Below are 26866 nucleotides of genomic sequence, written 5' to 3' on the forward strand. Positions count from 1 at the left end.
GAAAGTGAAGAGAAAATAACTTGTAACGTTTAATGTTTTTGAAAAAAAGAATTCATAATTACAAACAGCTAGTTGGCTCATTAAATCGCATTAGATAGCCGGTGATATGTCGTACTTTCGACCTCGCTGCGCGTGACTGGACTACAATCTTCTGGGCGTTTCCATGGTGACATCAGCAGGCTGACACGTACGGTTTTGTTTTAGAAAAAAACTTAACTGTAAAGCAGAGAAAAGGAAACAGCTCGTAACAGAGAGGTAAGTAATATGCAGGTACAAATGCAACCGTTTTGTGCTTATCGTTTTGTCGTGTTAACTGGGGCTGAAAATAACCGAAGAAAGAAGGGAGACGTCGAACTGTGTCGTTAGCTCGCCAGGCTTCTTGTTATTTGATGGGTACTGGCTAGCAGCGTTAGCTATTAATACATTCCCAGGCGTCTGCTTTTTGGCTGTCTGGTGCTCAGCTATCGTGTCGAATGGCTTATTCTCGTATTTCTGTAAGAATAAGTAGTTCAAGCAGTCACCATGCTTCCCGAATCGGAGGCATGGCGACTACTAAACAGGTTGTTAGCATGTTTGTGTGCTAGTTATGGCATAAAGCTTGACATTTAAAGCTAACCTGTTGTGTAACTTCATCAAAGTAGACTACGCACTTCTAATCTTCTGTGTGAATTTCCTTAATAATGAAAGTAAGAATCACATTATTTTCATAGCTTAGACTCCCAGTTGCTAAATTAAAGGTTTAGATTTGCTGGAAAATAAAGAGTATGGGGTTCGTAGAAAGGCCCTTGTCATTGTTCTAATGTTACTATTCATGTTATAGTGATAACGAAATCGCCCTATGTATGAAATTTTAGTGTGAGACGCTTGTATAGCTGTTGAAATTGCTGCAATGTAAAGGTACATACCTCACTCTGAGTTGCTCAGTCACTTTCATTAAAACTTTGAGTTGTTTCTCTACAACTTTAGACACCGACAACAGCTTCACGATACACAGCTCTTTTCAAAAAGCAAATTACTTTTGTGAAACTGAAATAATTATGCTTTTGCACCAGTGCATTACATGCAAGCAACCAGATATTAAGTTTTAAACTCAATAAGTTGGCAATATTTAAAAATGCTAATTTGTTGGTTCAAAAAGTTAGGGTAAGCTTAATTTAAGAATGTTGTGCTGTGCTATCTTATACTGATTGTGCATTGCTAAAGAGAGAGAAAACACACGAACTTAAGGGTATGAGAATGTAAACATAAAGCAATATTCTGAGGTGCTTTTTAATTTTAAAGGATCTTCACAAAACCTTAGTTTAGCAAATTAAACTTATAACTACTAAAACTACTAGAAGAAAATATAAATATGGATATCTGAAGTATTTTTTTTTTAAGAAAAGTAAGAGAAATTGTACACAACACATATCTCTCACTTTGTTTTGAGACTGATCAGGTTTTTGTCATGTGTCCTATACACTGCACAGTTTGACAGATTTAACATTTTTAAATGTAATTTTACTTGATAGGTGTGATGCACTTTAACACAGTTCCTACACAGAGCATGAAACTGATGTGCTGCAGTTTAGCTATCTCAGCATATCTGTGCCCCATACACCACAGTTACAGTTAGACTGATTGCACCATTCATGTAGGTTACTGCAAAATAACATTTACAGTAGCCTGTAAATGCAGTAAGAGTACATCAAGTGAAACTTGGGAAATGCATGACATAAGGAAAGGATGGATAAAATGCATTAAAATCTGAGACCAAAATGTACTTTATCCAATAAACTGATCATAATTATGAATAAAAAATGTAACACAGTATCACAACTGAAATAATAATGGATAAATACCCATGTGAGTCACATTATTTAGAAATATTAAAATTATGTAGTCATTTAAACAAGAGTGCACAATTGTTGGCATTCTTGTGCTTTTACGGTGTAGTAGTAGTTTTGTGTATGAAGGCCCAAGAAGATTACATTCAAGTTTTTAATTAAAAGAAGAACAAAGTGTGGTATTCTGCGCATAAAAATACCTTTAAAACTGATCTTAGTACATGCATTCTTAATCTCCTCAAAAACAAAAGTGCACCTACACAATTGAGCTAAATCTCCCAATCCTTACAGGTTTCGGAATAACACATTGCATGCTGTGTTGCCTTGTTGTAGGCAGCGAGAAAAGTACTGGGGTGCTGTGTCTGAGTGTGAAGAAGTAAGTTGTGTTATAAAATTAGAAACTGAGTGTAAAGAGGAGAAGGGTTTGGCACACTTGGTGAATATTTTGGCTGCAAGTGTTAGTGGCATCAGTAATCACCGTTACTATTTAAACATTCAGAGAAAACTGCAAAGATATACCCAGTTTCTTTCCACTAATCATTAACAAATGGTTGCACTTGTACTACCTGCTCCAGGCTTACAGTCATCATGATAGAGGAGTTTTTACTCTTACTGTTTTAAGTGGAGCAGAAGTTTAATTTACGTTCATATCTGTTAAGAGAAGACAGCGTTTCATCAGAAGTCTCATCAGATCTCAGTCCCTGATTTCACCATGAACGTGTTTGACCGCAGCATCAACATTGATGCCCTCTTCAAGTTCTCCCAAATGTACGTAAACAATTTATGTGGTAATGAAACGGTCGTCATGGTCTGCTTTTTAACTTGCCCTTTCATCACTCATGCCTCGTTCATGTATTATCCCTCTTCCTGCAGATCTCATTCCACCCAGGTGCACTTGAAGAATGTGTACTCAAGCTTGGCAGTTTGTATGTTTGTGGCCGCTGCCGGCTCCTATGTCCATGTCGTCACACGCCTCTTTCAGGTAAGCATAACAAGATGCCGCTTGGCCTAGCTGTACATGTACCTGTAGATGGTCTCCTACAGGAAAGTTTGTTTTATCCTCCTATGCTAATATAATTAACATAAATTGTACCTATCTAGGATCTGAAACTATCAATCTCAGATATTCAGTATATCACTATGCAATATCTTTTACATGTCAGATTAATAAAAAATATATTTGGTTACAGCTAAATAGAAGGGTACTCTGTCTTTATGTAAAACAAAGGAAAAAAAGTAGTCCTAGTACTGACAGCACTTTTATTTTCTAAATATTTTATTTTATAAATGTTGCCTTATAAAGGTCTGCAGCACTTCATTATATGGATGCTGATCTCCACAGTGACCCTAAATCAAACACAGTCACACAGCTAAGGTGGGAAGTTAGTCCAACAAAGACCAGCTAAACTTTCATTACTGATATTTATTTATTTCATGTGATTATTATTATTATTATTATTATTATTATTGATGACAAGCTCAAAATTTGTTGCACAAATTTCTCTGGGGATGTTCTGCTGTTCTTCGGGCACATTTTAAGCTCTTTTTTTTGTCCTCTGTTTCTCTTTAAAACACCCCAAAGGTGTTTGCTACTGGATTTGAGTGAGGTAACATGTGTCCATTCTGCTACAGTCTACTTCCTCTGTTAGTTGTCTGCAGCCAGGCAGGCAAGTTGTCACCCAGTATTTTTGGTATTCCTAACAGGCATACCTGTAACCATCCATAAATCCAGACTTTTCCAATACTCCTCAGGCTTCTTTTTATATTCATTGCATTTTTTAAATTCTTGGATGTCATCTAAAGCAGCGGTCACCAACCTTTTTTTGCGCCATGGACCGGTTTATGTCCGACAACATTTTCACGGACCGGCCTTTAAGGTGTTGTGGATAAATACAGCAAAATAAAACCAGTATCGGTACAAAAAGATGGGTTGGGGACCGCTGATCTGAAGAGAATAACATTATGCAGTCACTTTCATGCTCTGTCATAGAAAGTGTTTTTCTCCCTCTGATAATCCTCCTGCCAAGCCTGAAGCACAAGGGTCAGATTGTGCAAGCACTCGGTCAGTGACATTGTGGTAGTAGGAAAGACATCCGAGCTCGACTAGTGGCCTATTCTGTACTTTGTGATTACTGCTTCAGCTATGTTCTGACTGATTTCTAGTTGTTAACAGAACTTCATGTGTCCCCTTTTCCTCTTTTATGAAGAGCTTGCAATCAAGTTTCAATTCCTCAAAGTTCTTTCACATGTGGAGCTGTGATGCAGACAGCCCATGTGTCCAAACCTAGAAAGCTCTGGAACAACCTATTTCATAATCATATTTATTCATTAAGGCTGATTGAGCCCATGATTTTCAGTGAGTTGTGTTTCAATAATCAACATTTTCTAACTTGTGTGAAGTAATCATAGGTGTAGCCTATTTTGAAGCCTGTATTTCCAGTGTAGTGTGTCTCTCCCTTCACCCTGGATCATCGAGTGGTGTTGGATGACTTTGCGTGATGAGTCTTTCCTTCATCAAAAACAAGCGGCTCATGATAGGTACTGATGTTGGCGTAACAGAAAGTTACAAATATTTATGTTCTGGCATCAAACTGGTTTAAATGCAGTGAAGATGTTTCAATAGTCCATCAGAGAGGAAATTCAGTTCCCTCAACTGAGTAAGTAATTCTTTTTATAGAACTATAAAAGAAGTATTTGGAAGTATATAAATCTGTATTTTAGTTTTTGCATTACTGCTTGGTTCACAAACCTAAATCTGTCAAAACAATCATCAGTCAGTAAAAAAGAAAAATAGGCGTGGCAGTCTCATGAAAATGAGTAAGATCTCAGGTACGACTCAGGCCATGTTTGTCATTTATAACAGGCACGTCTTCACGTCTTGTACCCACGCTCACACAGGAAGCGGCTTCAAGCAGCCACAGGCAAAATAACCACTGACAATGCAAAGTAGCCGGGTCCCAGGTGAGGTGAGGAATTGAAGCCACTGCTATTAAGAGCACATGATTGCAGTGATTTCCCCCCCATTTCCATTCCCTTATTTTGTGAATTCGTGTTGCAAAACAAATTTCCACAAGGAAAGTAAATGTGACCAAAAGGCCTGTGTTTGCATTGTTTTTGGCAGACCTGAGGGAAAGTTATGGAAATCCAGCCTGCTCAGATACTATGGAGCCCAAAAAGCCAGCTGATTGGGTGGTTTGAGCAGGAAAGAGGAGGCACAGTTCAACACAAAGAGGATGTTTGGGGGGGGGGGGACATCAGACATAAAGTAAATAAGTGGGCCAATTTAAAAAGACAAACAGTGGCTGCAGTGGACAGTTTTCATTGTTTAAACACTTGGTTTCACTTCGCGAAAAAGTTCTTTCGCTATTATGTCTTCTGTCCACAGCATGACCAAGAATAGCCCACATTACTGGTTGTTCCACATATTTTTATGCCCTCCAAGTCACAGTACACAACTACAATATGTACAACTAACATACCAGACATGTTGAGCATGGGCATCTTTGTTTTTGATTATTCATTTAACTTTACAAGTAACTTCCCAAGTTTTGATGCAGTTTCAACCAGTCTGTCATTTAACTGATTATTGCACAGAGATGTACTCACTTGTGTTGTGTAGTGTTTTTACTGGACAGAATAACACCAAATACTGACAGCTTTTCTTCAGCAAGTCTGCTGCTGAGGTGGCTTGTTTGAGATGTAGTTTTCTACTAATACGATTTTGTTCTGCTCTTTCTTTGTTTTGATTTGGTTTGTTTTTTGTTTTTTTTCCATTACATTTGAAATTCAGGTAGTTTCCAGAGTAAGTTTGACAGTTTCGGTTTTGTTTTTAATGTTCGAAAAGTTTTACTTTCGATTGTGTTTGTCAAGGGGAAGATTTTATAGCTTCAGAATGAATAAAACAGGACAAACAGATCACATTTTAAAAGTCTCAATAGGTAGACAAGGCTTCTCAAAGTGACAAATACTAAGACTAAAGAAATTTCCTTTATATTTGTTTTATTAAGTCAGTAAGAACATAATAGTCTGTTTGTTTTTTTTATCAGGTTTTTATTCCAGTTCAGTTACCTAAAATACTTCTTAAAGCTTGATTTAACTATAATAACCTTGATCCTGACCTTATTCTCACGGTAGCAGATTATGGTTGTTTACACCATCATGTGCTGCTGTAGATGATGGTGTAAACAACAGGTGGTATTTACTGTCTAACAGATTTTTTTTCTCCCCTTAAGGTTTAAATACTGTGAGAAACCTTGGTTGTATTTGTTTTTTGTTGTTGTGGGGTTTTTTGGTTTTTTTTCCTCTTTGTGAAGTATAGAAGGTCATCGATGGTCATTTACAGTGAGCATTATCACCACTAAGCCACTCAGCACATACTTTGAAGCTTAGTCACCTCTATTCCATGTTTGATGTGATAACAACAACAGCTTTTAGAAGAAAATGGGGGGGGGGGGGGGGAGTCTCACCATTCATCAGCCATCTTAGATTAAGTCTGAGCAGGGCTTTTAAGCCACTATTTAAGTTAATTGGGACAGCCAATTTTAAAAGTTATTACTGGGAGTCAAAAGTCAAATCTAAATTAAAAGAGGTAAGTGTCTCTGTAGTTATTTGGTAGCAAGACTTGGACGTAAAGACTGAAAGACGTAGGTGACAAATTGGAAGGAGCACAGACATTTAAAACCACTGGCAATAAAGAAGTCCAGACGCTTTTCTTTGCAAGCTCCTTTGACTACGATGACCTGGATGACTGAGAACCTTCACAGACACTGGCAATAACCATGAAAGAAAATCATGCACACATGAAGAGACACCATAGAGCAAATGGCCATAACAGAAGCATTTATTGCGCATCACAACTCTGCAGGTGCATTTCAGATAATGCTCGTACAATGGGTCAAAATACATGTCTGTAATTTGAATCTGAATTTTTATATAAGTAGTTTATTAACACCTTGTAGCTTTTTTTAAAATAATGTATTGTCTTGGCCACAGTACTGGTACCTGTGTTTACCCTGTACCCCTGTTTTTTAGGGTGGTGTGCTGTCTGTGCTTGGATCCCTGGGGTTGATGTTCTGGCTTGCCATGACCCCCCACAACCCTGAGACAGAGAAGAAGAGACTGGCTATCCTCGCAGGATTTGCCTTCCTCACAGGTAAGTTCACAATGTGTTACTGTTTGTGTGCTCAGAGGTGAATGGTCTGTAATTATGCAAAAGCCTAACACAGTGTTTACTCACCAGGTGTTGGCCTTGGACCCACACTGGACTTTGTCATCTCTGTCAATCCGAGGTAAGTGACAGATTAAACTTTGTCTGCTAACAGCTCAGTGAGTGAAAGTTAGTCACATAAATCTGAACCTCTTTATGCAGCTCTAAGCAAACCAAAGAGTCAATAAAGAACATATTATTTATTTGTCCTGGTATTCTTCTCCTCAGTATCATTGTGACTGCCTTCATGGGAACCTCTGTGATTTTCATCTGCTTCACTCTCAGCGCCCTCTACGCCAAACGCAGGACCTACCTGTTCCTTGGAGGTAATTGTGCTATCTGCCACCCATAACTAAGACAGTTTACATCAGTTTTTGTCCATAAGACAGATTATAATTATTGTAAACTCAGGGTTCACGCTGTAGTTTGTGGATCCAAAAACAGATTTAAAAAAAGACCCCTCTGTATGTTTCATTTAGTCACAAATTAATTCACAAGTTTAAGTATTCGAGTTAAAAACAGCCCAGTGAAAGATTTTTGTTTTTTAATATTCACAAATATACTTGAGAAATAATAAAAAAAGCAAAACCAAAGCACAAAAAATACAACTATCATTTTAGGTGGTTTTATTTAATTTTTTTTATATTTAGTCATCTGATATTAGAAAGTTTAAACAAATACTAGATGATATAAAATCCACAAACTCTATACCTGGTAGCTACTGAATGAGTTCAGGCAGAAACGGTGCTTATATATTCCTGGCATACCTTCTTCTCATTACTGCTAAATACCCTCTAAAAATTGTATTTATTTATCTATTTATTTATTTTTAAATCAGCCAATTAAATACAAATGAAACCCCTCAAATGATATTCGCTGCCCTGATCTGGAAAAACCTTTGTACAAGATCTCCAGTTTACTCTCCCCCCCCCCATCCTCCACCCCCCTAAGAACACCATTTGCATTATTTTAAAATATACCAAATTGTTAAAGTGACAAAACTGACGGACTGAGCAGTCAGGGAAATAAAAGCAATCAACCCAGCCTAAATCTATTACAGTTTTAGGCTATGTCTACACTAGCCCAGATAAATTTGAAAACGTTGTATACGTCTGAAAATGCTCCGCGTCCACACTATTGTTTTAATTTGTTTTCACAGAGTTGTTCATCCACATTGAAACGGCCAAAAATGCTTACGTTAGAGTACTGCGCAAGTACTGCCCTATTTCTGTCTGCCGTTTATTTACTTTCCGGCACTTTGAAACATCGTGGCAAAATGTTAAGGAAAAGCACCGAGTTTTTAAAATGGACTAACAATGAGGTGTTGTTGCTGCGAGTAACACAAAGGTGCAAAGTTGCAAAAGCGAGTGAGAATTAAAGAATTTGAAGAAAAGCTATGTGGAGCATGTGCAAACTGATATTAATCTTTAATGCGGCTGTCACAATTGAGAGCAAACAAAACAACTGCTGTGTAATGCCCTCCGCTATCTTAGTTTAATTGGTCACATGACTGCATCACATGACTAAAATGTGTCATCGTTTTCGAAAAGGCTCCGGGTTTGCTGTCAACACTGTGACGTGAAAACGGCGTTTTCAAAACGCTCCGTTTTCCTTGACCCAAAACACCGTCTCAGTGTGGACGGGAGGCCAAAACGGAGAGAAAAAGATGTGTTTTCAAGCTAAAACGTATTAGTGTGGACATGGCTTTAATCTCAGTTCAGTTTTGGCAGCAGTGAACTTTCCCTAAGAGCACAAATTCACTCACTCGTCAGTGCAGCTGAAACCAAAGTGAGTAAAAGTGCAATAAGAAAGTCTGTCTGGAGCTGATAAAACTTACAGGTTCACTTACAGCATAGGTGTCAAACTCTGGCCCGCGGGCCAAATTTGGCCCGCAGCCTAAGTACATTTGGCCCACGAAGCCATACCAAATTACTATTAGAGCTGGCCTACTGGTATTATACAGTTAATATATATTGTTTAGTATTAAGCTTTGCTTGTTCCATATTCAGTTTTTCAGCAAAACTTGTTTGAGTCCATAAGAAAAGATTCATTCTTATATCTAGAGGAAGATTTTTTTTTTTTCAATAAATATTAGCGTTAGCCCGCGACTTTGTTCCAGTTTTGAATTTTGGCCCACTGTGTATTTGAGTTTGACACCCCTGACTTACAGAAATCTTGTAGGTGTGTTTGTCTCTAGATTTCTCACCTGGGCCAGTTTCAGCTTTCCATTCTTTTCAAACTGTTGGAGCGTTTACCTCTATAATCCAGAAATCTCTGAGCTCCAGTACATCTGTATTGTTAGCAGTAAAAACTAACATGATTGTACAACAGTGACAACAGTGAGCATAAGCTAGGTTTTAGACAGGCTTTACACCCAAAACACCCTAATCTGGGCTTAAAACTCTACCAGATGAGGCAGTCGCCCCCTCGCCTGATTTTTGTTTTTGTTCAATTTGCTTTTTCTTTTAAATTATATCTGAAGCTCAACAGAATCGTAAAAGGGTCCGTATAAGTTTAGGAACTGTGTGATGTTTAAGTTACTTAATCATATTAAATAACCAAATAAATAAATTAATAATAAATACAATTTTTCAAAATTTTCTTATATATTCATAAACCCCTGACATTAGCGGTAGCATTATCCAGGAAAAGTGATGCCCAGCTAACCACTTTGTCTCCTCAGGCACACTCATGTCCGGCCTTTCCCTCCTGTTCCTGATGTCTCTGATGAACATGTTCTTTGGATCTATGGTTCTGTTTAAGGTAAGTGAACCAAACAGGGCCATCCACCCTCTGCTAGAAGTTTGATCAGCTGTAAGTGAAAATGTGCCGTTTAACATCGTCATCTTCTCTGACAGGCACACATGTACCTGGGGCTGCTCATCATGTGCGGCTTTGTCCTGTTTGACACTCAGCTCATCATCGAGAAAGCAGAAAACGGGGACAAGGACTACGTCTGGTGAGGAAATGTGCTCACTGCTAGCAAAGTTCCCATGAGCCCTTTATCTGCTGGCCTACATTTCCCTATAACCAAATGCTGTGCAAATGCATCATCCCACAGTGAGCCATACAACTGAGCATCAGTTCTCAAAAAAAGTAATTTGATGCACCACATTGTATTATCAGACGAGCTGGCAGCTCGTTCTACTTGATGATGTTCTTCAGTCGGTCTGACTGTATCTCAGCTGACTGATTTCTGTAGCAGAGAGGGAGATTCTCAGTTAGTAGACAACAGTATATTTGACGATGACCCCGAGGCCACGACCAGTTCTGATAAAAGACAGCATAACTCTTATTTGGGTAACTGGTGTGTTGAACAGTCTGTTATATTTAGTGACAAGAGTTGTGCCTGTGGCGGCTGATTAACTGTGACCACAGCCCTCTCTGAGAGGGTGGAGTTTGTTTTTTGGCTGTGCTGACGGAGCTGTTTTGAAGAAACGTCATTTGAGGTACTCCATCTTCAGGACTTTAAGCTGGGCTGTTGGATTGTTGATGGATCAGATGTGTAATGTGAAGAGCTGAGCCGGAAGGCAAAGCTTTGGCTTTATTGATCCATCTTGGTAAATCACCTGGCTCACATTTAGACCAGTTCGACTCATTGCAAAGACTTTGGGTGTAATCACGCTGCTGAAAATGCTGCTTTGTGTTCGCTTTGCATTCACTTTCCAAAAGATTGATGGAGTTTCCTCAGCTTGATAATGGCGATAATGTCCCCCCCAACTGTTTTCCTGCAGTTCATCAGAGCGATTTCTTTTCCAACCAAGAAACCGCCATATCATGTTATGAGGCCACAATCGATCTACTCAGTGCTGAAGATTGATTGATCGGTCTGGGCCTAGAAAAGCTGCATACTGTATGAAAACGCCCAATATGTTTTTACAGTTCAAAAACCACCTCTGAATATCTGTTTTTATTTTTCAGGCACTGTGTGGACTTGTTTCTTGATTTCATCACCATCTTCAGGAAACTGATGGTCATCCTTGCCATGAACGATAAGGTACTGATATTATATGACTGCAAAATACTGTCTTTGAACATTTCCAGGAATGTCTAGTGATGGCTTGTTGTAATAACAAAAGTTGTTTGTGTACATTTTAACAGTTAAAAATACGTAAGGGAGTTTCCCTGACGGTCTAGTCTATTACTCTAAAGCTATAAAGAACTACAAAAGCACTTTAGTTGTTTTGGCTCAGTCCCAAATATACCATCTTGCTGCTGTACAAAGTCATTAGAGCAACAAATGTGTAGTCTTCACTGATGTAAATGGTCTCCATCTTGACTAAAATCATCACTGCTCAGCTGGTTTCACAAACTTATTTGTAAGACCATTTTTGTGAGCTGTTACTACAGAACTTAAACATAAACTGACTTCAAGCTGAAATCCAGTGAAGTATAAAAAGGCTTATTGTTTTTTGGCCTTTTCATGCTTAACAGTAACAGAAATATAAAATGTTTCATATTTATTTAAAAAAAAATGCTGATGTTCTAAAAGCCAGTTCACTAAAGTCACACAAAGAGCACATTTTCTTATTTGGCCCTCATGAATTTGAGCTATGCAAATATTTGTGGTTTCATTTGCTGAGGTTTTGAGATATCTGAGAAAGCACCACAGTACAATGACAGGAAATTTTATTAGTGGTCCACAAAAACAGTGAAAACTGAAACTTAGCATTGTGGATTTTCACAAACAGGGTCACAGAGATCTAAACATTCGTAGTGTTAACGTCTTAATTTCAGGAAAAGTTTGTTTTAAAGCTTTTTTTTTTTTTTTTAGTATTCTTAATTTTAACTTCAGACAGAAGGTACTTGGTACTTTTAATTTTAGTTAACTACACCTTGGACAGTTTTCATTTCACTTTATACTCCAGACACCTGTCTAATAAACTCGCATGCACTCATGAAGAAAATCATGTAATGAAGAAATAAATGCCATACTTGTAGCTGTAACTGTAATTTAAAACTGGGACGTCTGATTGTATCTGAGTGATGACGATACTCGGAGACGGGTAACTAAAAATATTCGGGATCTTCCGTGTGATCAGCGCGGCTCAATATCCTGAGGCTGAAGTGAGACACTCTGTTTCATAATACATAACTACAGCACTCACAACAGCAGCTCGACCAAACTAACTGTCTGTGTTTGTGTTTTTGTTTTCAGGACAAGAAGAAGGAGAAGAAGTAAAGAGTCTTTGAGTAGCAGGAAAAAAAAACAATCAGAAAAGGCATAATTTGCAACGCACTTGGTGCTTTTCACTTTGTCTTCATTTTGAAATTTAACTCCTATGTGGTCTTACATTGTTGAAAATTCTTTGATTTATCATATACTTTTTTTCTAAACTTACAAGGGTTGAATGTAAGTTTATGGTATGGTATGCTCGTCCCATCCTGGCTGTGAATGAATACTTTAACGCTGCAGTGATAACGCTTGGCCTGTAGAGGGGAGCGTTGCCCTATGATTGCTCCCAGAAGCTGAGCGGCACCTAATGAGGATTTTTTCATATTTACTTGTTCTTTAGTGCCATAAATTAACATGATAGGCTCCTTTTTATAGTGGGTCACGTGAGCTTCTGAAACTGATAATTGTAATATTTTATGTAATTTCATTATTTATAGTTTTCCTTGGATCTCTTAAGTGAAATGTTGCCACATATGGTCCCATGGTTTTTGACAGCAGCTCCTCCTTTTCAGAAATTTTCCTCTGATTTGTTTTGCTCCCACGTTTTTTGGTTTTGGGTAAGAGTGAAGAGTGCTAACACTGATTAAAACCCCAGAAGCCTGTCAGACTTGTTATGATCTACACTGAACTCATTCAGAGGGACTCTCAGCCACTTGCTGGTTTGGATTTTGGATTTTGGCCTCATTGAGGAGGAAGAATTGCTGCCATCTGTCCTTTTCTCTTTCATTTTGTTCCTTCAACTTGGATTGACGGGCGAATGATTCAGACCGCTCCCCTTGTAAATCTGTTGTCTAGACAATAGTTTGCCAGATGATGATGTTAACCTGAAAATTTGGCATCTGTATAATTCCTTTTTTTCCTCTTTTTGCCTTTTTTTTTCTTTTCAAAGTGTATACTGTGAAAATTTTATTTTGTTGATGTAAAACTGAAACTAATAATTTGATACATTTGCTCAAATAAATGTGTTGAACGTACTGAGACAAAGTGATTGTGTCTTTATTACAGGCCTCTGTGGTTGTACTCTAATCTATGTAATCTGTACCTGATGTGTTATAGATGTGGGGGCATCTGTGGCTCAGGAGGTAGAGCAGGCCGTCTACTCAGATCCCTGTGTCAAAATATTCTTGGGCAAAATACTGAACCTCGAGTTAGCCCTGATGCATCCACCAGAGTGTGTGTGTTTATGGGAATGCTGGGGAAGCACTGAAGCATAGAAAACAGCAGTTTAGCTTTTAGAAAATGTAAGATTTGGCTTTGAAAATTGTTATTCCAAAGCTTTGAATCCCCCCCTCCCAAAAGGACTTTTCTACTCAGAAAAAACACTTTAAACAGCCTACCTCTTTCTATCTACCATCCACACTCTGGTGGGCACACCAGAGGGGAACTTGGGGTTAGTTTTTTGTTCAAGGGTGTTTGGCACACAGACTGGAATCAAACCACCAACCTTCCAATCAGTAGGTGACCTGCTCTACCATCTGCACTACAGCCAATCTGTGAAGCAGAAAGGTTTTGGTGCCCTGAATCTCTCAGTAATAGCACAAGAAACAGCTTTTCGTCACTCATAATAAAACTGTAGCTTTTGTATCTTGCATGATGTGGTACTGATTATTAATTTTTTTATCGTGTTATGCATTTGCAAATGTTTTTATAATTAATGCTTCAAATATTCAAATATATGTAATTTTTCAAATAAAAAAAGCTAATTCTAATTTTTTATTTGCATAAAATATTCAGAAATAAATTATTGCCTTGATGGGAACTATAGGGGCAGGGATAGCTCAGTAGGTAGAGTGGTTGCCCCATGATCGGAAGGTCGGGGGTTCGATTCCCCTTAACAGCTACCCTGAGGTACCCCTGAGCAAGGTACCGTCCCTACACACTGCTCCCCGGGCGCCCAATGGCTGCCCACTGCTTCACTAAGTGAATGGGTTAAATGCAGAGAGCAATTTCCCCACGGGGCTCAATAAAGTACAATAAAGTACACTTTCTTTCTTTCTAACATTTGTCCTCAAGCCTGAGAGATGTTAGGCCCTTTATTCTCAGTAAGATTATCGCTCACCCTAAGGGGGCAGTTTAATTTAAAGAATGTAATTTACATATTTTTCCTCTGCCTTGTAGTGCTGTTTAGCTGTTTATCCATCTAGATTGCTTTGGTGTGACTTACCCAGTTTTTGAGATGTCTGCCTTTTCTTGAGTATAATTTAAATCAATAGTGTTTTCTTTTTGGGGTTCACAGTGTTAAAAAAATACATTTGAAAGTCAGCAAAAATGTCCAAAATTATTACCCACTTACTGAAAGAAATCTACAAACATTGTTGTGAGTCATGTCATGGAAGAATTTTAGTGTTAGCTGTATGGCTCACTAACATGGGAGGATGTACACAATAGAAAAGATTCATGGAAGAAACCCGTCGCTTTATCTGTGAGACATAAACATAGTCAAAACATGCTTGTGACAGTCACATGGCTGCAAGCAAGATGTACTGTTTTTGTATCATTGTTGAGTTCTTGGTCAGTGTTGCAGTTACTTCATGAATGTAATCCCTGTGAGCAAAAGGGTCAGGCTTCAGGTTGCTGCAAACACTCTGCTGAGACAGTTTTTTGTACTTTTGGCTCTGTATGATGTCAGTGAGAGTGGGAATTCCTAGTAAGACCATCTGAGGCCCAGAAAGCCCACCGACCTGCTGTCAAATACGTCTTCATTGGTCTGATTTTGAAGCCTTAAAACGAATGTTCTCGCATTTACAGTCTTTGTGTTTGGAAACTGGATGCGCTGAATAAGAGGTTGATGTGACTAACTCAAAGGTGAACAATTTGTCAATCACAAGTCGTTGATACAGTTCTTTGTCCTGTTGTATGACTGCATTTGGGCCACGGTTTATTTGTCAGACAGAGAAGAGCACGGCTGACTCGATGACCGCGAGGTGCTGTCCCGTGTCTGCAAAACAGGCCAAAATCATCACCCTCCTACCACCGTGCAACAGTTAGTATGAGCCGCTTGTGCTACTGTGCTGTGTATGACTCGGTGCATCTCCACCAAACATCTCCACTCCAAAGTATTGCGGTTTACTCAAATGCAGCTTTTCAAAGCTAAAGCGTGCTGCCATGCTCTTTTTAGGCATGGCAGCAAACAAGCCGCACTTGTTCAGTCTTTTTCCAATTGTCTTGTCATAAACTTTAAAATGAACACGTTAATTGTGGCCTGTAGAGTCTGAGAAGCAGCTCTTCAGTTTTTTGCAGTTTTGTCTAAATATGGCACTTGGAGAGCGTTTGCTGTGACGTCCACTTCTGGCACGATTGTGGCAACATGTCAACACAAACCTGAATGCTACAGATGAGAAAAACTGCTTGAACTTCTGCTTTCATAGAAGTGCTCACACTCACTGATGATCAGTGAATTTGATTAGCAGAACCTGGCTGGTTACCCTCTATAGAAACAGTAAGGGGGTAATTCGTTTTTCACAGGACTCCACCGAGTTCTATAAAACCTCTTTTTCACAACTGTGCAAATAACACTGCAGATCCAAGTCTGTGAGCTACTACAACCTCATATAGTTACTAAAAAAAAAAAAAAAAGACTCAGACAAAACTAAATCAAAACATTTTAATTAGAAAGTTGAAAAACGGCAGTAGGTACATAGGACCTCTATTTTTGCTAGGGAACAAACGGCAATAGAGATGATGCAACACAAAATATGAAGATAACCTACTAAGCGAGGAAACTGCAGTTTTCACAGAAAGATTACAAAAAAAAGATGACTGCAAATGATGAACATTTAAAATAAATAAATAATAGAAATACATATTCATTGAATAGTGTAGCCATTTCTCTTATCTATGTTATTATTGCTGGTATATATTACCTTTAAATGTATTATGATTTCAAAACAAACATACTCTGACAACCTTCCTTGGCCGCAAAACAATATCAACATGATCAATAAAATCGTTTATACATTTAAAATCGTGATGCATGAGTTTCGCAATTAAGAGTCACAGACATGAACATTCATTTTTTTTAAAAGGCGCTCCATGTTTTTTGTGGGGTTTTTTCTATTTTTTTAATACATTATGCGGTGAAATGATGCCAAGAATAGAATGGATGTATTGATACAGTACAGTACGCCATCTGTTGAACCCCTCGCCAATTTTTTCTGACGTACGGGACGAAGCTCCATCTACGATGAGAGAAACGAAAGAGAGGTCACCGAACGACAACTGGGAGTGACAACTTTTTGTGCTGCTCATTAGCTTGGCCATGCGTTTTGTTGTCCTGTACACATGATTTAAAGAGAAGTGTCCACAGTCGAGTCTGATCGTGAAAAAGTGAACAACCTATACGATTTGGGTGGCTTTTGGCTTCACGTTTATTGGAAATCCTGAGGAGATCAATCCATCTTTCCAGTTACAACAGCTGATGAGACGTCACCAGTTTTTTCTTCGCGGATGTCGACGGGGAGCAGTCTTCTTTTCCTCAGCAGCATCTCAGCGCAGCCATTGACCAGGAGACGCGTCCTCCCCGTCGTCGTCCTCCTCCTCCTCCCTCTCCTCCTCCCGCCCTTGGCTGCTTCATCCTTGGCTGCCGCAGGATGACAGACTGTCGTACAGAGAATCGCTCAGAGACTCTGGAGTCTCCAGGACCTGAGGGCGACTTGGGGATAGGGCTTCCTCTGGCCGCTCCCTGAGCAGCTCCAGCCCGGCCTCCCGGCTCATCTCGGGGACGCTGGGTGTGCGCGTCTTTCCCCGGCGGCTCATGCCCGATTGGGCGGGGACGGGCAGGCTGCCTGGATCAACCACCCGGCTGGAGGAGGGGCCGCTGGCCTTCGTGCTCTGAAAGGAAGCAGAAGGATGGGAAACATTTAAGGTCATGTGCTGTCGTCTTATGTAACGCCTTCAGGTGACACTAAAAAAGTGGGTTACAGGATTCATCCAACTGTAAATTTTTAATATTCAGCTGATGAATAATTTGTACAGGGAGAATGTGGCTCTGTGTTTTTTTACATTATGTAAGATGTAAGTGCAGATTTAAAAATGTATCCCTTCTTTTACTGCCTGTAAAGGATTTCAGCCTGTAAGTGACCCAGATAAGTCTTTCTCTCATGCTCTTGCTAAGCACTTTTCATTAAGTACAGAATAATATTCTCATTAAACACTCGTTAACGAAAGCATAATAACCTTCAAAGCTTCTCTGGTTGTTCTTCCTAAGGACTAGTCTCTAGTCTCTGCATTCTTATTCTTCAGTTTCTTAGTCAAAGCTGGGATTGGTAGTTTGAGTTTCACTGCAGATGAAAAATTGATCTTCTTTGAGTTGTCTTGATCAGCGGAGGATAAGAGCTTGTGTCCACAGGAAGTGTTTTTTGCACAATTTTCTATAAAAAGCTCAGCGTCAGTGACACATGGAGTCCTCAGCTTTTATCTTTCCCCAGTTTACGCCGTCAGTGAAATAGTTTTGGAACGGTGCTACACTTGTTAACGTCACTTCTCTTTCACCTGCTGATCGAAATCAAGGCAGGCTGGGACTTGAAACACCGTCAACTAAGGCTGTCACTATATTCAGGTTGTCATGTTACAAGCATGCACTTGACAATACAGTAAACATTCCAATGGCAGGACAATTACAGTTAACAGCAACAGCATTTCTATAAAATGCAAACAGAAATCAGTTTCCCACAACGCCCTCCCCCAAAAAACAACCCTCAGTATATTAGACTGTTAGTCATACAGGCGCAGTTAAACAGTCATTACTTTGCTGAGTTGTTGTCTCCTCTTGTTGCTCCTCACCTTTTGTGTGCGTTCCAAACATTTGGGTAAACAGTAGCTCCTCTGTGGAACTGTGCTACTGTGCCCTGCACCTTGACTCACAGGAGCCTATTCAGGTTTGTGGATGGTCTGATTGAGTCACTGCAGTTTAGTGCAGTCATGTAGGCTTAGAGACCAGTTATTAGGGGGGGGATGTGTGTGGTGAGTAGTTGTGGAGAATAGCAACTATGGTAGCAGAATCAACTCATAGTATCAATAATAATGCTTAATAATATCAATATAAAAATATCAGTATATCAATGTAACCTTGTCAGGTCAGTTACCTCTGAGAAACTTCTGGTCTCTAGGAAAAAAATACTATTCCCCCACTGGTTGACAAGGGGTTACTGGCTGTCATGTATTGTGTCAAAAACCTCATTATGATTGCTTTTGTTGCTAGCAGATTCCCACAGTCATTGTAGTGTGTATAGAAGATGCCAACTTGTCTGCAAACACTTGTAATTTCTCACTAAGTGGTTGTGAGACTGTGTGACACAAACCAGAAACTCAGTCAAAGCAAAAGCGGCGTCTTTGGTTTAATCGGTAAGGTACAGCTTTTAATTTGAAGGCGAACAGTCTCCCTTTCTTGTTTGCGTTGCAGTAATTAGTTAGATACGATTTGCAGACAAGTCGATGTCTTTCATGAGGATGGGTAACTGCAGCAATCTGCTAGCAACCAAAGCAATCACAAGGTTTTTGTGCAACACTTCTTTGTGACGTTTTTCCCTAGAAAGGGCCTGTAACTGGGGCCTTGTCCGGGATGATAGTAAAGTAATAAAGTTATATGGATAAAATAAAGCTCATAATGATGTTTACTGACAGGAAATAAAATAACAAAAAACTGCTAATGATATATCACATTATTACTGATAATGTGAAATTTTATTTGCTACAATAATTATAAATTGAAATTAGTGAAATAAATTAATTTCCAAAGCACTTCCAGGCCCAATAGTCAGTCGTGGTAGAGGATCGTGGTCGTTACTGACCAGCCAGTTATTTATGATCTACGAACAAAAGCATTTTCTTCATGTGTTGCTTGAATTGAATGTTGCTTCTAACCCTGCAGAGGTGTTCCAAACACCGGAACTGATAAAACTGACAAAAGATTGAAATTTCTTCACCACAGTAAAAACAGGAAACGATTTCAAACTCCTGACACGTGCACAGCTGCTCTCAAGCACTGCAGGTAGAAGCGAGAAAAAAAAGCGTTGATTAATTTGATGGCAGAAGAGATTTCTGCGTCGCAAACCAACCAACAGTATAACCTCTTGATTGATCAGCCAAACAGCAGAAGTGCCGTGCCTAACCTTTCCCGTAAAGTGAAACGTCGTTGTGTTTTCTCCTTTGTTGTTGTCGTCTATGCCCCTCAGGGCCACCGTAGTTCTGTAACCTAGCAACAACAAGTGCTCTGAAAATGAGGTCATGGATGCTTCCACTGCAAAAAATAAATAAAAAAATGTTGCTGTGGACTCAGAACCAGAGTCTTGTGCAGATGTTATGTGCACACCAAAACAGAAAAATTAGCTCATCGGTCAGGAGTTTTTCTGACTCAGGAAGGGCTTTTTGTTGGTTTCTGTGGATGCTGTTAAACATACAGTAAAGGCGGTGATTCCACATTACCTTAGCTATCAGAAATCTTTGCATTCTTCAGTTATTTCTCACCATTAGTTAATGAAATACGTCCATTATGCCTGAGTACATCAGCAGCTCTTTCTGTGCTACAAAACAGTCCTCACAACTTCGTTTGAAGACGATAAAAGGTGCATTTGAATAACAGTAAAACCACAGTATGCCTACCCCTCTGAATGGTGATCCAAAGGATACCGCCTCCTCCTCTTCCTCCTCCACTGCCAGGTACACCTCCGCAGGTCCTGCTGGAGTCTTCAGGTTGGGGAAAGTCCAAGTCTTGGAGCGAGGCGAAAACATGTTCCCTCCATGTGCCTCTTTGTCTGCAGATGGAACAAATAAAGATGAGTTTGTGTTTCTTGTGCCGAGGATTTTCTCCCGTGGGTTATTACTGAAGTGAATTTAAGAGCACAAGTACTTGTCGAAATTCCCAACATGAGGAAGGTTAAAACTGTTTAAGTGTTAGGCTAAAATGGTTACTACAAAAGGGAATAAATGTGTTTTGTAACCATGCTACTGGAGCTTCATGGCTTTGCAGAGAAAAGGTTTGACCCAAAATGAACCAGCTAAACATTTAAGAGGGATATTGGTGGTTTCTGGAGGATAAAAGTTCTTTAATACTGTTTCCTTTATAATTCTATATTTCTTAGTGTCCTCTTTATGCTTTTATTTACACTCATACCATCCTAAAACACATGAACGTAGGGCTGGGAATCGGCGTAACAGATCCCATTTAAGTAACACTGTCCAACAACCTGACCTCTTCCATCTGTTATTGTTATGTCTAAGTGGGGCGGAGTGTTGACACCTTCGCGGATGACGCCGGCTGAGCCTCTTCCCTCCAACACGGACCCGTACTGAATGGTGGGAATCAGCTGCTTGTGTGGAGCGTAGCAGTCCTCCTGTGATGTCAGCTCTCTGTCCAGGGTGCGAGCTCGCCGTCCGGCTCTCCCTGGGGAGCCACCGCCGGAGTGGTGCTCGGCTCCGCCCTTCGTCTTAGACAGGCCCCGTGCAGCTACACCGCTACTGCAGTCGGGCAGAGGGAACGTACCGATGCCGCTGTCCAGGGTGTAGGTGGAAGCACCGGAGCCTGCGGAGGAAAAACACGGGGGAGGGAGATTCAGCAAATGTGAATTAATGAACTGCTTGCATAATTTAAGAATTTAGAAGAAAAAAAAAAAAGAAAAAACTTCACAAAGCAAATGTGTAAATTGGTGGCGTCCTCATTTATTTGATCTTTTACTGCAGCCTCAGAATGAGTTCCCCTCGGGGGTGTGCCCTGTTTGTTCACCTTTGATATGCTAACAAAGGTGTGAGGCAGCTTATTTCCCCTCAGTGTTTCAGTCACGCCCTCATGGAGCATCGCTGATTCTCAGTGCCTGAATGTGTGATCATTTACACAAATAATACCGCAAAAATACTGAAAGTCCTTAAGGAAAAGTGTGTAATTATTATCTACAAAAAACATGCTTAAATTATAAAAAATAAAAGTACTCAGTGAAAAGTACAGATATTAAATGATTGGGGATTAATACATTATCTACTGTGGTTTAGAGAGAGATACCTATTTCACAGAGGTATTGAAGTTGATCGTAAAATGATATGTCTAATCGCCATATTTCTTTTTTTTAATACTCAAGTTTTCAATGCAATCATCAGCTGCCCTATCCTGTCCTCAGAGAAGGAGAAAGCAACAAACACAATCCATTTACTGTGAATGTGAAGCCCGGATGACACGAAAAGATAAACAAAATTAATTGACCGTTGAAAGGTACTAGTTCAAATTCTTTTATTTTGAAAGTCTTTGGACTACTGTGTAAGTCTTCAATATCCTTCAGCTGGTGTAGAGGATCCCCATTCACCTCTGATGGGACAATATTTATAATATTTAAAATGTATAATATCTAATATTATATAAGCTCTAATACTATTGCATAACATCGAAATGTGTTCAGCAAAGTTTGGTAAAATGTTCCAATCTGAGGAAGGGCTCGTAGGATCACAGTAGCAGTGTTTATTTCCATATTCCTTATCATAAAAGCAACATTTTAATATTGCATCCTGTTGGTGTGAAGCTAAGCTAGGCCACTGCGCACAAGCAAAGTAAATAGCAACTTTATATTAAAAGTGCAATATTTTCTCTCTAAAATGTATCAGGGTAGATATATGAAAGATTAAGTAGCAGAAATACTCAAAATAGTTTCATTTTTCATCTGAACGTACACATAGTTTATATTGTTATCACTTTTCTTTCTTTTTTGCATTTAATTTATCTACTTCCCTTCCTCTCTGTGAATTTCTTATTAACCTTACTTCCCTGTGACTTCCACCTAAGTCTATTTTGATCCTCCACAAAGGCTGCAAACCTTTTTAGACTCCCGGCAGACTTATCTTACCTGCAAAGTGTTGAGAGTGAACTGAATCTGCGAGGTTTTCATCTGATGTGATCTTGCCGATTCTTTCTGATCCCTGCATGAAAGAACAACAGAGATGCAGAAAGAGCCGTGACTGTGCGGAAATCTTCAAATCTCAATGCAGGAGACAAGTCTAACAAATTAGATGCCAGGTTTAGACTTGAAAGTCGGTTCAGTGTAAACAGATTCGACTCGATGAAAGAGAGCTCCGTTTTTAATGTCCTCCCTCAGGTTTCTTTTAAACTCTGTTAGTCTCTGAACTGCAGATTAATAAGTAAAGAAATACCTTCTCCATGTCGTCGTGACTGGTGGTGTGACTGATGATGTCGCTCTGCTGGGTGAACACCGGCTTCGACGTCTTACAGTCGAACGACAGCCGTCGCTGGGGCACGCTGATCATCTCCTTTCCGTCCACTCTACATTTAGAGTCAGAAACGGCTTTATTGGCCAAGTCTTTGCACACATACAAGGAAGTGGGCTCTAGCTATACACGGTTTACACAGCTTGGATTTGTTTTGTTTTTAAACCACACACAGGCTGATTAAAAAAAAATAATGACGACGTCTTTGATTCCTTTATTTAGACATTGAAGACGTTTTACATAAAAAGCAGCATTCATGTGATAGTTGGTGTAGGAGAGGAAGAGCTGTCACTGCTGGAAAACGCTGGGAAAGATTCATGATATATCTCAGTGGAAAGTTTCCTGTTTTCTTCCTGCATTAATTATGGATTTTAAAACGTATTTAATTAATGACCGTCATCAGCATGCAGGAGGACACTTGCACTTTCTGCACCGTGAATTTCATCATTTACTAGGCAGAAGACTGGGCTACCTTTCATTCATTATTCAAGGTATGTGGTATTAATGAAAGTTAATAAATAAAAAGGACAAGGGGAGCTGGTCAGATTATTACTGATTAACTTTTTTTTGAAAGACTAACATTAAATAAAATCTCCCAGCACTCAGTGCAAGTTGTCGTATTTCAGCAGTTTCTTGTTTTAAAGGATGTTTACAGTGATCTTAATCCCTGGATATATATACATATGCAAAAAGCTGCTCCAGACTGGTGCTTGCGATTAGTATTCAAATGCTACTTGGCTTCTACAGAAAATAATTCTTGAGTTGAGACCAACATCTATAATTGATTTTGCATGTACTAAAAGCGGCTTACATCTCTGCCAGGAAGAAAGAAGAAGTGTACTTTCTTAAAATATTACATCTCTGATGTCCTTTCTTGAGTCCTCACCTGTTTAGCAGCTGTTGCATGAAGTTGTCAGAGCGCGCTCCCCTGTACATGACCGCCAGCTGTCCCTGAGCTTGATCCATCACCACCTCACACGAGTGACCCCTGCCTGATCTCTCCACATAGGCCCGCTCCTCCTCCAGGGCTCTCCTCAGCCCCTCGGCCTTCTCCATCAGAGTCGAGATGTTCAGACCTTCCACGCCTTCTTTACACCTGGAGGCCATTTTCACAGAGTCCCTGCCGACCGAGGGAATGTTTATCTTCCACTCCTTCTTCTCCTCCTTTGCTTTAGTGCCGTCGGTCTTGCGGCTCAGCGCGGGGAGTTTGCTCTTCTTCAGGCCGAACCAGCTCGCGATGCCGTTGGAGGCCTTCTGCTTGACCTCTCCACCCTGCCCTCCTCTGTCCTGCTCCTGAAGTTTCAGCACGTTCTCCTCGATGCCCTTCATCACCTTCTGCTCGATGGCGGATTGCAGGGTGGGGACCGGCAGCGACGGCTTCTCCACCTCAGATGCCGGAGGTCTCGGAGGAGGAGGCGGGAGGCTGTCTCCGTACATTGGATTCTTTTTCCCTTTCCCGCTGATCTTGGTCCTCTCCTCTGACTTGGACGAGTAACGCGGGGCCTCTGCGGACTTGCCCCCTCTGTGGACGGACGGGCCTTGGCAAGGTTTGGACGGTGACTTTGGAGGGATTTTGTTGGGGCTGTTGCTACTGTGAGGAGCGATGCTGGCTTTAACGTTGTAGGCCAGATTCAGGGAGCCAGGACACTTGATGTTGTTGCGTAGTACCTGGGGAGCATCTGTGTTGGGTGACGGCAGGCCCATTTTACTCTTCGGTCCCTCTGGCTTGGTCACACAGAGTTCTTGTTTAACCAGTGCGGGACCAGAAGATTTTACTGGCTGCTCATAGAGCTGAGATGACCCCGGATACTTCAAACCACCACTGCTACCTTTAGGCTTACCGTCCGAAGAGTCTGTGAACTTTGAGTGTCTCTGTTCCTCCTTGTGGATCTCTGCCGTCTTGCCTCTTTCTTCTCCGTAGGTGCCTTCATTCACCGCATCAGTGGGCCTGAGGCCGCCTTGTAAATCCTCCGAGCTCCTCAGCTTGCCGAGCGCAGCCAGTCTGTCTTTGAAAGCGTGGTGACTCGAGTCGGCCTGAGATCTCGCCGCCCCAACCGTAGGCCTCTTGGGAATGGACGAGGAGTCACTCCTCCTGGTTGGAGGTGCAGGCGGACCCTGAGTGACCTCAGAGCTCGCTATGTTCACCTCCCGTGTGTGCCCATCCTGCTTCTCTCTGGTTTGTGAGTAGTTAGTTTTGCTCTGAGCTTTGCTGAGGGCAGAGGAGTTGGGTAGGCTGTGATGATTAACCCACACAGGGCTGTCTGAATCCTCTTCATCATCTGATGTAGACTCTGATGTCGATGAGGACGACTGCTTTCGCTGAGGCACGGGATTCAGGACGCTTTCTGGTAGCGATTTAACAAGCTTCCTCTCACCAGCGTTTGCCTTAGTTTGAGATGGAAGAGTGGTTCTTTTCTCCTGACCTTGGGTTGGTTCCTCCTCTTTAGAGCCGATGGACATGTCACAGACATTTTCATAATGAGGGACCCTCTGAGAAACTTTGGGTGAGGAGGAGGGAGCGCCGATCTTTGAGCCCACAGTGGGTTTAGGTGCAGACAGGCTGCTATAGCTTATTTCCTTAGCGGGTGGGGAGCAGGTGTCTTCGGGCTGTGGAGGGGAAGTTGGTGCCGAGTGTGTGGCGGGGTACGACTCGGACCGGGCGGGTGGAGGAGGGGGCTGCCTGCACCTCTCAGTGGTGGTCGCTCTGCGTGTGGGAACAGGCGAGTGGTAAACCTCGTAGTTATTGGTGCGGCAGGGGATCCTGGAGTTGCGAGTGAGCTGAGGGCTCAGGCGGACAGAAGAGGTGGGAGCCTGCGACTTCTCCCCCATCGAGGGAATCTTTAAGAACTTGAGCAGTTTGGATGGGGAGTTGATAGCAGCGGCTTTAACGTCGCTGAGACAGGAGGGACTGGGGCTGACGGATGCGCTGGCTCTTACACAGGAAGCCTCCGGATCTGTGCCGTCTTTCTCAGGGACGGCTGAGGGTTCATCACCAAATGAGAGCGCCAAACCATTGGGAACGCCATCGCTTGTATCCAAGTCACAGTGGGCCTCCTGTGCAGAACTAGGCAGGTGGGAGGTGGCACAGAAACCAGTGAGCTCTTCAGAGGCACTAGCGTTTAGCTCCGAGTTATCCTCCTCTCCTTCCAGATTCTGACTGGCTGCTTCTGCGATGGATGAGTGGGCGGCGGCGCCCGCTGGTTGCTGGTTGGCTTCATTCTTGGTGCTCTGTTTAGACTCTCCCGCTCTGGTCTTACTGTGACATTCACTCATAGCAGCTGCAGGAACTATATGGCTCTGGGTGGCTTTTGAAGGACTACAGACATGGTTGCATGGCTTTGGAGGGCTCTCTGGGCTCCTCTTGCAGTGTAAACAGCAGGTGTTCCCCCCCTCACACTTCACTGCTCCGTCACCATTCACATGCTGGTGTGTGTCTGTGTCCGAGCAGGAGCAGTGGCAGTGTGTGTGGTGGGATTTGCACTGCAGCGGGAGGGGGTCCGCAGAAGCCAAAACAGCCTCTGTGGACATGAGCACCTGGCTGTAGTCGCAGAAAGACAAGCTCGTCGTGGATGGGTGGAACTTGAGGGGGTCTGTCTCCTCCATCTTGCGCAGGACCTCCAGGATGTGTGCTTTCTTCTTGAAGAAGGGAGACAGGGCCTCCATGTTGGCGGCGGGGCCACGAGGGCCCGGCGAGGCATGTTGTGTGCGGTAGCCATTTCCCTGTGGACAGACACAGATTACCATCAGTATACAGTTCACGGAGAGAGCCAAACAGCTTAATTCATCGGGACCTTTGAGTGCATGCGTACAGGAAAGAGGGCGAGGGAGATTAGAAGTGGAGTCTTTTTTTAAAGCACAATAGTTGAAAGCAAAGCAAATGTCAGAGCGGTTCAAACATCACACGCAGATGGGGATTTTTGTCTGATTCAGAGGCTCTTATGGTTTGTAACAGTCACCTTGGCTTGTGCTTCAGTCTGTGCCGGCTCCACCTGTTTGGCCGAGTCATTGTGCAGCTGTGCATTGTAGTCTGGGAGCGGTCCCGCCTGAACCTGTAACAGGAGATTCATGAGGCAATTATGATGAGACTGTATATGCTACAGGCTATTATATACACAGACGACTGAGAGCTACATTGTCCTGGCATCGGCAGAAACTATTTAGAGTACAGGTGAAAAGAGCGAGCTCCGTACAGGCCCACTGTCGTTGGAAAAATAACGAAAAATCAGCAGCTTCAGCGCTGCACTAACACACAGGTTCTTAAAATATACTGAGACATTATTGGATACCTTGCATTAAAAAACCCCAATAAAATATAATCAATTATTAAATTCCGTTATTAAGCAGTTAAAGTAGTTCAAATGAGCGCCGCTGTGACAGTTTGCAGACAAACTGCAAACTGACTGAGTGTGCAGTCCTGCCTGTTAAGGCTGGTAGAGAAAAGAAATCAAAGTAAAG

At 41.3% G+C, this 26866-nt stretch overlaps 2 protein-coding genes and 1 long non-coding RNA gene across 9 annotated transcripts in view; 2 read left to right on the top strand and 1 right to left on the bottom strand.

Moving 5' to 3' along the window:
* The first annotated feature begins 114 nt into the window (after window positions 1-114).
* On the top strand, window positions 115-13182 carry tmbim6 (transmembrane BAX inhibitor motif containing 6). 3 transcript variants are annotated; one of them, XM_080294768.1, is made up of 11 exons: window positions 149-255; window positions 2118-2202; window positions 2486-2594; window positions 2700-2808; window positions 6858-6978; window positions 7066-7114; window positions 7261-7358; window positions 9716-9795; window positions 9891-9991; window positions 10954-11029; window positions 12191-13182. In XM_080294768.1, the coding sequence occupies exons 3-11, from the start codon at window positions 2539-2541 to the stop codon at window positions 12212-12214; spliced, it is 714 nt and encodes a 237-aa protein (XP_080150894.1). In that variant the 5' UTR covers window positions 149-255; window positions 2118-2202; window positions 2486-2538; the 3' UTR covers window positions 12215-13182. The 3 variants fall into 3 exon arrangements, with proteins under 3 accessions (XP_026009728.2, XP_080150895.1, XP_080150894.1); XM_026153943.2 differs by lacking the exon at window positions 2118-2202 and having other exon boundaries at window positions 115-255; XM_080294769.1 differs by lacking the exon at window positions 2118-2202 and having other exon boundaries at window positions 140-255; window positions 2491-2594.
* On the top strand, window positions 4350-5076 carry LOC145422873 (uncharacterized). The gene is made up of 3 exons (XR_013904079.1): window positions 4350-4483; window positions 4690-4792; window positions 4948-5076. It is a non-coding gene; the product is annotated as an uncharacterized LOC145422873 (long non-coding RNA).
* Window positions 13183-15798: 2616 nt separating the features above from the next.
* The window catches only part of nckap5l (NCK-associated protein 5-like), a 58096-nt gene continuing 47028 nt past the window's right edge, over window positions 15799-26866 (bottom strand). For all 5 annotated transcript variants that reach the window (XM_026155277.2, XM_080294764.1, XM_026155276.2 and 2 more), the window contains 7 exons: window positions 26368-26460; window positions 23298-26131; window positions 22337-22466; window positions 22033-22105; window positions 20445-20726; window positions 19808-19959; window positions 15799-17038 (listed from right to left, as the gene is read on the bottom strand). In XM_026155277.2, coding sequence (XP_026011062.2) covers window positions 16778-17038; window positions 19808-19959; window positions 20445-20726; window positions 22033-22105; window positions 22337-22466; window positions 23298-26131; window positions 26368-26460 — 3825 coding nt within the window. In that variant the 3' untranslated portion in view covers window positions 15799-16777. The remainder of the gene's footprint in view (window positions 17039-19807; window positions 19960-20444; window positions 20727-22032; window positions 22106-22336; window positions 22467-23297; window positions 26132-26367; window positions 26461-26866) is intronic.

The sequence above is a fragment of the Astatotilapia calliptera genome, chromosome 20 (genome assembly GCF_964374335.1).
Source record: "Astatotilapia calliptera chromosome 20, fAstCal68.1, whole genome shotgun sequence".
Classification (NCBI taxonomy): domain Eukaryota; kingdom Metazoa; phylum Chordata; class Actinopteri; order Cichliformes; family Cichlidae; genus Astatotilapia; species Astatotilapia calliptera.